This window comes from Batrachochytrium dendrobatidis, assembly GCF_000203795.2.
Source record: "Batrachochytrium dendrobatidis JAM81 unplaced genomic scaffold BATDEscaffold_15, whole genome shotgun sequence".
NCBI classification, from domain to species: Eukaryota; Fungi; Chytridiomycota; class Chytridiomycetes; order Rhizophydiales; genus Batrachochytrium; species Batrachochytrium dendrobatidis.
Genome location: NW_006281113.1, coordinates 328388 through 337452, shown reverse-complemented (window position 1 = coordinate 337452; position 9065 = coordinate 328388). Strand labels below are relative to the sequence as shown.

General features: G+C 38.9%; 4 protein-coding genes across 4 annotated transcripts in view; 3 read left to right on the top strand and 1 right to left on the bottom strand.

Moving 5' to 3' along the window:
• Positions 1 to 2031, top strand: part of BATDEDRAFT_27890 (uncharacterized protein) — a gene marked incomplete at both ends in the record, with an annotated part of 5745 nt that extends 3714 nt beyond the window's left edge. Inside the window, 6 exons of the mRNA XM_006682120.1 lie at positions 90 to 433; positions 541 to 771; positions 863 to 1071; positions 1150 to 1274; positions 1359 to 1719; positions 1794 to 2031. Coding sequence (XP_006682183.1) covers positions 90 to 433; positions 541 to 771; positions 863 to 1071; positions 1150 to 1274; positions 1359 to 1719; positions 1794 to 2031 — 1508 coding nt within the window. The remainder of the gene's footprint in view (positions 1 to 89; positions 434 to 540; positions 772 to 862; positions 1072 to 1149; positions 1275 to 1358; positions 1720 to 1793) is intronic.
• Positions 2032 to 2895: 864 nt separating this feature from the next.
• BATDEDRAFT_30793 (uncharacterized protein) lies at positions 2896 to 4317 on the top strand (the record flags this gene model as incomplete). The annotated part of the gene is made up of 5 exons (XM_006682152.1): positions 2896 to 3120; positions 3191 to 3287; positions 3362 to 3603; positions 3676 to 4044; positions 4120 to 4317. The coding sequence occupies 5 exons, from the start codon at positions 2896 to 2898 to the stop codon at positions 4315 to 4317; spliced, it is 1131 nt and encodes a 376-aa protein (XP_006682215.1).
• An 881-nt stretch (positions 4318 to 5198) lies between these two features.
• Positions 5199 to 6334, top strand: BATDEDRAFT_91935 (uncharacterized protein; the record flags this gene model as incomplete). The annotated part of the gene is made up of 6 exons (XM_006682253.1): positions 5199 to 5340; positions 5489 to 5577; positions 5656 to 5821; positions 5900 to 5976; positions 6041 to 6136; positions 6215 to 6334. The coding sequence occupies exons 1-6, from the start codon at positions 5238 to 5240 to the stop codon at positions 6332 to 6334; spliced, it is 651 nt and encodes a 216-aa protein (XP_006682316.1). The 5' UTR covers positions 5199 to 5237.
• A 484-nt stretch (positions 6335 to 6818) lies between these two features.
• On the bottom strand, positions 6819 to 8908 carry BATDEDRAFT_91934 (uncharacterized protein; the record flags this gene model as incomplete). Its single annotated transcript, XM_006682212.1, has 6 exons — positions 6819 to 6915; positions 6996 to 7292; positions 7347 to 7733; positions 7808 to 8300; positions 8377 to 8545; positions 8743 to 8908. 6 exons carry the CDS (start codon positions 8906 to 8908, stop codon positions 6886 to 6888), a joined length of 1542 nt encoding a protein of 513 aa, XP_006682275.1. The 3' UTR covers positions 6819 to 6885.
• Positions 8909 to 9065: the final 157 nt, after the last annotated feature.

The following is a 9065-nucleotide window of genomic DNA, read 5'->3' as shown; positions in this document are numbered from 1 at the left end:
GCGCAATCACGATGGCTTTAAAATATGATCTTGTGCTATTTAGTCACTTATTTTAAAATGCTTTAAAACAATATTGTTCATACCACTAGACTATGTAATGAGTATCATGATCCGGGAAAAGTTGGTAGCCATTCTCATTGGTTTGCTCGAAATTGAAAACAAGACTCTTAGCTATCAGGCATTCATCACGCTTGCACTTTGTGTGAGCAGAGGATTGCCAGTTCAAGAGATTGTTAATATTCACATGGCATTTCCAACTGTCCTTAAATTTGTCATTGCGGAGGCTTCGCAGACTCTATACTTTTACATGAATATTTTATTAGAAAATCTATGCCGTTTCGATACTTTTTTAAAAACTGATTCGCTGGCACCATTTGATATTCTCAACTCTGTTTACACATCTGGGTTTTCGATGGCGATCCAAACGCAAGAGGTATGTGGCATGGCCCAAATGAAGCCAAACCTGCCAATATGCTTTACCACGTGGCTTTAATTCAAAGATGCTGATGAAACATTTGCAATGATCATGGTATTGTATAGATTCGAAATGACGACTGGACTTTTCAAAGTTTGCGTATGAATACGGGCGTTACTGGAAACGGACGATATGCATATGAGTTTGTTATCCGAACGACTGGCATTATCCAAATTGGGTGGGCGTGTGACAAGTGTGTTTTTGATCCTGAAGCCGGTACCGGTGTTGGTGATAATGTCTATTCGTATGCATTTGATGGCCATCGTGTCAAGAAATGGCATGACTCGATCGATGATGTAAGTTTTGTTCAATTTGCTGGCATATTTATAGATCAGTTACGCCAAGTTTTGGATGTTCATCTGCATTGTTTTTTGAAATAATATTTAGAATGAATATGGAGCTGAATGGACTGCAGGGGATGTCATTACTGCCATTCTTGATCTGGATCAAAAAACCATTACATTTTGTCTAAATGGTGTTTCTTTCGGTGTAGCATTTACAAATGTTGATAACTCTGTGACGTGGTGTCCTGCTGTTTCCCTTACTTCAGAACAAAGTGGATTCTTTAGATTTGGTAGCAAGTTTGATCCCCTCAAGTAAGTTGTTGATTGCATTTTGGTTTTGTGTTGGATTGATGCTATCCAGTTTACCATTTGTTTACTGTTTTGGACCAGGTTTCTACCAGAACATACAGTTCCTATCGCCAGTGTATCATCAGATACATTAATAATGGAACGTTCAATAGGTTCGCCTAAAGAGAATAGACACGTATTTGAACCGCCGCCTCATGTGCATACTGGTATGCTTTCTTTATTGATGTATTTTGGTTACCAACAAAATTCTATTTAACTGATATGCTGTATTTTGGGTAAAATGCTTCAAGAATCTGTTACATCTAGAGATCGAGTGGTCACTGAAGCAGAGTCGGTGCTTACCGAGAATAATGTTGCTTTAACACCACTATTTTACTTTGAAGCAAGAGTAAATATCAGCATGGCCAGAGTAGACAAATGTCCACAGTTTGGTATCCTGCTACGCGAAGACCAAATGGTTATTGTATGTTTGGAACGTCACAGCAAGACACTTATATGGCTCAAGATCCATGGTTTACACTACAACGACAAGAGTATCTTTGACTATATGCTTGATCAGCACCTTGTATCCATGATGGATGCTAGTCAAGAGACCTCGCAATCTTTTTCAAGCGGAATCGAGATCATTCATTTGATGCCAAATATTGATTGGTGTGTTGGAGATACTATTGGATGCGGTTTACATCACAACTCGGGATTTTTTACTATGAATGGAAAACAAATAGGCAAGTCTATTTTATTGTCATTATTATGGTTCAAGATGCAGTTGGGATTAAATACGTGATTTGCATGTGTTGTAAATATCCTATATTTAATACATCAGGACCTACACTCGCATTAGAAGAAACACACGACGCAATCTGTATTCCATACATGCGGCATATTCCAAAGTTTGTGCTTAATATTGGCGAAACCCCGTTTATGTGGCTGCCTGCTCATCCTGATCGTACACCAAATGAATGAGACTTTGCTATTATGGGAGACGTAAATGGGGTTTCAATTACACGAATAAACCCACAACTCGACACTTTACATTTGTTGTAGATATAAACACAATTGAAGCATGTATCTACAACAACGGTCGTGGTTTTAGTATACTGTTTGATTGAAGTGCAGGGTTACGATCAAATTAACAAATGGTGTTGGTATGGATAGTTATTTTGAGCCAACATCCAGACTCGGCAGCAATGAATGAAACCAAAGCTTGCATATTTGATTCGTTGAATACCGTCGTGTTGGGATTTTAACCTTTTTCCAATGACTCTAATCTACTTGACGTACTTGTGGGTGATTTTTGAAATAAGAATTTACTAGTTTTGGATTTTCGTTTACCATTGCAATCCAATTCCAGCAATATAAATTTAATATTGTCTCGACACAGTTTTGCTTAAAAAGATAATAGACGGTTATGAATCAATGGTATTCCTCTGACATTCCATTGAGACCACCATAACAATTTTGATAGTAGGGAATAATATATAAAATAAGTGATGATGTATGAAACTATTGGTTGGGAAGAAGGAATACCTCAGTGTCCATGACAACCGAATTGAAGTTGTTGGAATTGACAGAAATGACATTGTCCTTGGCAGTATAAAGACCAGCAGACACAGTATGAGCGAGAAAGGCGAGTAAACAGCCCAAAGTAGCGACTGACTTCATCATCATCGATGGCATGAAATGCCAGATCGACTCGTTGGTTTGCAACAGACAACAATCACGTGTAGACCGAGTATTCACAGTTCATGACAATCATCGACTCTTACACCAACAATGAGTCGGATTGCTGCCATTCATGCTATTCATGCCATGCGTTCATGTGCTGTCATGAATTTGACACATTATCGACCAATCGCCTCTTTATCCACCACTGCAGTAAAGAAACCGCCTACTGCTTTGTTACTGATGAACATGGGAGGACCTCATACTCTACAAGAAGTTGAACCCTTTCTGTTCAGACTATTCTCTGACAAGGATCTGATTCCTCTGCCATTTCAATCCCAGCTGGCTCCCTTTATTTCAAAGCGTCGTACTCCGAAAATCAAAGATCAAGTACGTGTATGTCAATGGACTGTCTTGTTCATCAATCTAATTAGCATCGTATTTCCTTGCGATATTCTAGTATGCCCAGATTGGCGGTGGTTCTCCCATCAGAATGTGGAGTGAGCGTCAAGGCCAGCTGGTAGAAAAACTAATGGACACTCTCTCCCCGGAAACTGGTAGCTAATTAAGCTACTCATACAACCATGTTCTAGATTGGTTTAAACTAACTCTTGGATTGTGTCATGATTAGCTCCCCACAAGAGCTTCGTCGCATTCAGGTATGCCTCACCGCTTACTGAAGAAGCCCTGGAAGAAATGAAGAAGGCTGGTGTCAAAAGAGCCGTTGCTCTGACTCTTTATCCCCAATATTCTTGCTCTACTACTGGAAGCAGTCTCAATCAGCTATGGCGCTCTCTTCAAACGATCGATCCCAAAAACGAAATCAAGTGGAGTGTTATTGATCGCTATCCAACCCATGCCAAACTTATTGATGTAATGCATTGCATGTTATTCAGAGCTTGATTCGTATTATTTGAGATTTAATGGATTGCTTTTTTATTCTAGGCATTTGCACGCAATATCGAAAAGTCACTTGCAGGCTATTCAGAAGCAGATCGCAAAAATGTCGTTCTTCTCTTTTCGGCACACTCACTTCCCATGTCGGTAGTAAATCGTGGAGATCCTTATCCTGCTGAAGTTGCTGCCACGGTTCATCAAGTCATGAGTCGACTTGGCAACACCAATCCATATCGGTTGGTATGGCAATCTCAAGTTGGTCCTTCTCAATGGCTTGGTCCAAAAACTGACCAAGCTATCGAGGGTTATGCGAAACAAGGTGTCAAACATTTGCTGGCAATCCCAATTGCATTCGTCTCGGATCACGTCGAAACACTGTTTGAATTAGACATTGAATATGGACATCTCGCTAAAGAGGTGACACTACAAAGTCGTGTACTAAATTAGCCTTTTACATTTGCTAACATATTTATTGGCTTGTACTGTTTATAGAAGGGAATTGATTTCCGTCGTGTAGAATCACTAAATGACAATGCAATATTTATCGAGGCACTTGCTGATCTCGTCAATACTCATCTAAAAAGCCACACATCCATATCCACTCAGCTATTATTAAGATGTCCTTCTTGTTCTAACGCTACATGTGGCAAAACCAAAAGCTTTTTTGAAGGTCAAAAATCCATGATCTAGTCACAATCATGTGCTTTTTGATACCAGTTGACACTCCATATTATCTTGACAATTGTTTGATCAAATGAACAATGCTATATGCAATAGCATATCATTATAATTCTTAGTTTCATTTAATGTTTTGAATTGGACCAACGATTGACTGTAAAATTCCATACAGTGCATCAATATCACTCATTCAATCTACGACAAACTCAAGTTTTGTTCTGATCCATCTTGATGGTGACAGTATTGTTAGTTTTCTATAGCGTGTATCAATGCAAAGCTAGTTGAGCACATTCCAGATGTTGAAATATTCTTGTACTCGCTTAATCAAAGCTTTGTTTTGTCTTGGAATAGAGATAACTGAATGCTCGTGTTTTTCTATTACAAATTGACTGCTCTGTCTTTTCCAAACACAACGTTCATTATATGATGCTTACAATCAAACTATAGTTTTGGACTGCTATTATCTCCACTTTTTGTAGTCATACATTGTATGATCACCAGGTTCATCCATTTCAACCCAGATATCGTAGATATTGTCAATACAGATATTTTGATATATCTTGAATCAGACATGTTCGCGTCCTAGTTCAACACAAGGTTGCATATCTCAGTAATACAACTGTTATTTGGATATTGATCACTTAATGTTTGAAGCAGAGTTGGAGATTGAACAAATGCCAAGAATATGTGATGTGAGGGTTTGCTTGGTGTTTTTATACAAAGACGAGCATCAAGACCAGTCAACTTTAACGAGTCCAGAGAGCAGTATTGCTTGGTAGATTTGACTAAACCATCATGTCACGAGACTGACGGCTTATGCATTTTGGCACTGCTATTTAGTGTTCCATTCTACGTGAATACGACTGTAGATTAGATACACCTTTATATACATATTAAACCGTACCGTGAATATTTGCAAGCCATACTCTCATATGGGAAACGCCAATTCAAACCAAATTTCTAGCATGCCAAATTGCAAGAATGACCCAGACCAACTGAGTATCTCTCAGGCAGCCATGCAAAACTCGACACACTGTAAGCACCTGGCTCAAACACTCTTGGATATTTACACAATGCGTTTCATAACTGCGCTGAATATAGATGATTCCATGGTGTAGTATTTCGGGGTTTAATTCTCATTGTATGTCTAATTTAACTATATATCATGAATTTGATATGATAGTTACTCTGGAAGAGATTAAGCGTCTAAAGCATGCTTTTTCCAAATACGCCGACGAAAATCATACCATTGATAAAGCCGATTTTAAAAGAGTAAGCTATAGTATAACCCTTTTTGAAAGATATCCTGCACTACTGAATGAGGTTGTGTATTTTCTGGTCCGGGCATAGGCACTCGAGAATCATGTAAATGCTTGGTCAGCGGGAGCGCAGTACCTGTTTCTTGAAAGATTATTTGATGCATTTGATATGGACGGAAATCATCACATTGATTTTCACGAGTTTATCAATGGTCTTAGCGTATTTTTCAAAGGCACGGACGAAGAAAAGCAAGAGTGTAAGTGATGTTGATTGTTACAGGTCAAGGAATTGTCTGTCGGCTATTCTGCACGTCTAATCCAAGTTTAATCCATAGTGTCTTTTCGACTCTATGATATTGATAAAAGTGGAACCATTGAGCCAAAAGAACTCATCAAGGTTCTCTCGAAAATGGTGAGAAGATTTTCTATATGTGGTGGTATTGATATACAATGTGTTACTGATACAAAAATTTGAGTATTCTACCTTTTATAATGAGGATCAGTCTTCCCGAATCACAGCAATGGTGCATCAAATGTTTGAGGATCTGGACATCAATGGTGACGGGTCGTTGGTGAGTTTTTTGTTTGAAGCACCGCTATAGTGTTTTGATAGATAAAGAAGCTTGATTAATAACCCGTGTTGACTTTAGTCGATTGTCGAGTTTAAACTTATGGCTCTCAAAGAACCAATGATGATTGATTTTGTAGATCAATTTCTTCGAGCTCCTGCAAAGCATAATGCTGGCACAGATCTTTTATCGCAGCACTGAAAATAAATGATTATTGTGCCATAATCGGCCAGTTTGAAACATATATTACAGCCTTGAATGTTTTTTTATCTAGTCATTTGTAGCCGTATCCACGTAAAATGGAACACTAAGAGTGTCTGAATGCATAATAAACGGTCACTCTCATGTTTGTACAAACCAACTGAACGAATGTTTTAATGCATTTACTATATCTCCAACCTTTGACCTTGTTTAAAATGAATATTTGAAATGAACATTGGATGGCTAATATGAAAACAGCAGTTGCATTCCCAAAATGTACAATCTTGTTGTATTGAATTAGAATGTGAGCGTATCTGTAATTCAGGATACAAAAAAGCTTATCCAGTGCCAGATATTTTTTGGTTGTGTGTAAAATCAATGCTTTTATACACGATATACGCTGATGGTTACTATTAACCTTTGATCTCACCCATCTCATTCCTTTTGTCAATAGTCGTGCAATTCAACTTGACAATCTTGACAATCACTTCACCAGACTGTTTATTATACCCTTACTTAGTATATCATTCTGCGTCAATACAGTTGTAGCCTCAAAGTCTGGCATTCTTTGGAAACATGCGCTAAATTCATCATTACACAAAAAATCAGCAATCAATTCAATACATTGGAGCTAAATCTGTCTGATCAAATAACCATTTACCATTGCTTGGCGTACTCCAAGATCTGCCATAATCTCTTCACTTCCTCCAAGAATCGCTGCAAATTTGTACGTGCGCTGGAATGACTCGATTATATGTCCCATACCCGTCTTGGTAATTCCACGTCCACCAAAAATCTGGCATGCTTGGTCACTGATGTTATGGGCCACACGAGTGCATTGTAGCTTCAAGAGCGCAATCGGTCCTGCCAATTTATTGGCTTGGTCCTTGTACGACATTTTGTTCATTTGATACGTGATGTTTTCAAGCCAGTTTTGTGTTGCCTCTACTTCTGCTATCTACAATAATGTCAGCACATGTTCAACTACAAACCAATCTCATGTAATACTCACCATATGAGCAAGTTTGTTACGGATCACTGGCTGATCAATAAGCCGTTTTCCAAACACCATGCGTTGATGTGACCATTTAAAGCATTCTTCAACAACAACTCGGCTTGAACGTAAAATACTACAAGCAATCACCCATCGCTCATGATTAAAATTATACATGATGACTTGGAACCCGTCACCTTCTTTTCCAAGAAGATTTTCGACTGGAACCTTGAGATTCTCCATGATCACATAGGACGTGCCTGCTGAACTCGAGTAACTCGTTTTGATTGTTTTGGTTTCTAAACCATCTGCACGTTCAACCAAAAGCATCGAAATGCCTCCTGGTCCATCCCCTGTACGAACGGCTGTCGAAAAATAGTCCGACTGAGCACCATTGGTGATCCACTACAATATCGACATTAGACTTTTGTAACATGTGAAATCATACATTCAACCAAAACTTCAATCTACTAATCTACCTTTTTGGTGCCATTTACAATATAAAACTTTCCATCAGGAGTTTTGACTGCCGTGGCCTTGATTGCTGCGACATCGCTCCCGGCACCTGGTTCTGTAATGGATAAACAGATTCGTTTTTCACCACGAAGCACTGGTCCAATTACTTTTTGCTTGAGCGAGTCACTGCCAAAGTAAATCACTGGTGGAAGCCCAATAACCATCCCTGATCCTAACGACTCGGTATAGCCACGCATTGATAGGGCGGATATTTCTTCATGAGTAATCATTTCGTGGAAATAATCAAACTCTTCAGGCTTTACTCCTCCTGGAAGTGTAAATGCTTTGAGATGCTCCCCTGGTCCAATTCGAGATGCCAGATATCCAAACTGACCCATTTTCTTGAATGTTTCTACAGATGCTGGCTTATCCATGTTTTCAAACACAGAACCCTCCGGAGCAATTTCTTCTCGAACAAACTTTCGAACAGCTTGCTGGAATTTACGATGCGAATCACTGATCAAACATATATTTAGAACCCTTGGTATACGATTGATATCAAGCAATCCATGTTATTCAATCAATGGCTTACTTGAAATATGCTGAATGGAATCCTTGCATATAACTAGGTTCTCCATATGGAACCTTGCTGATATCACTCGTACCAACTACGATCTGAGGCTTTTCGTTTACAATTCCACCAATCAAGATTCGTGGATACTTGGCAAGCACTTCATGACGATGGAATGAATAAAACTCCTCTAAATAATGATTCATGTCATAGTTTATCAATGCGAGTAATTATACAAACCAGAATGCATGATTAGTAAATATTACATTCAATGTGAAGAGTCTTGATAGAAACCATTTACAACTTGTAATGCCATGAATCCATGACATCATGCCATGCGCTTATCAAGTAGAAAATGCCATTCAAGTATAATAAAACATCACGTACTGGTTGCATCTTTTCCAGCAACTTCCAAGATAATATGTTCACCACCAGGATGAAGTGCAGCAAAGTTGGTGATATCGTAGACTAACGAGTCGATGATAATCCATGCGTTTTTTGGAGTGTTGTGAGAGGCCACTTCTTGACGAGTAACTTGCTGAAACTTGGACATGAGTGATGGTTTGAGTTGCAGATACGCTGTTTTTGGTTACTCGATAAACGATGTCCGTGCTGGTGTTGGATAAGCAATTTGGCCCGATGTTGTGCCAACCCAACCCTACCACGTGATCATGGATGTGGTTTGGCTTGCTCGAAACCCTACATTCGAA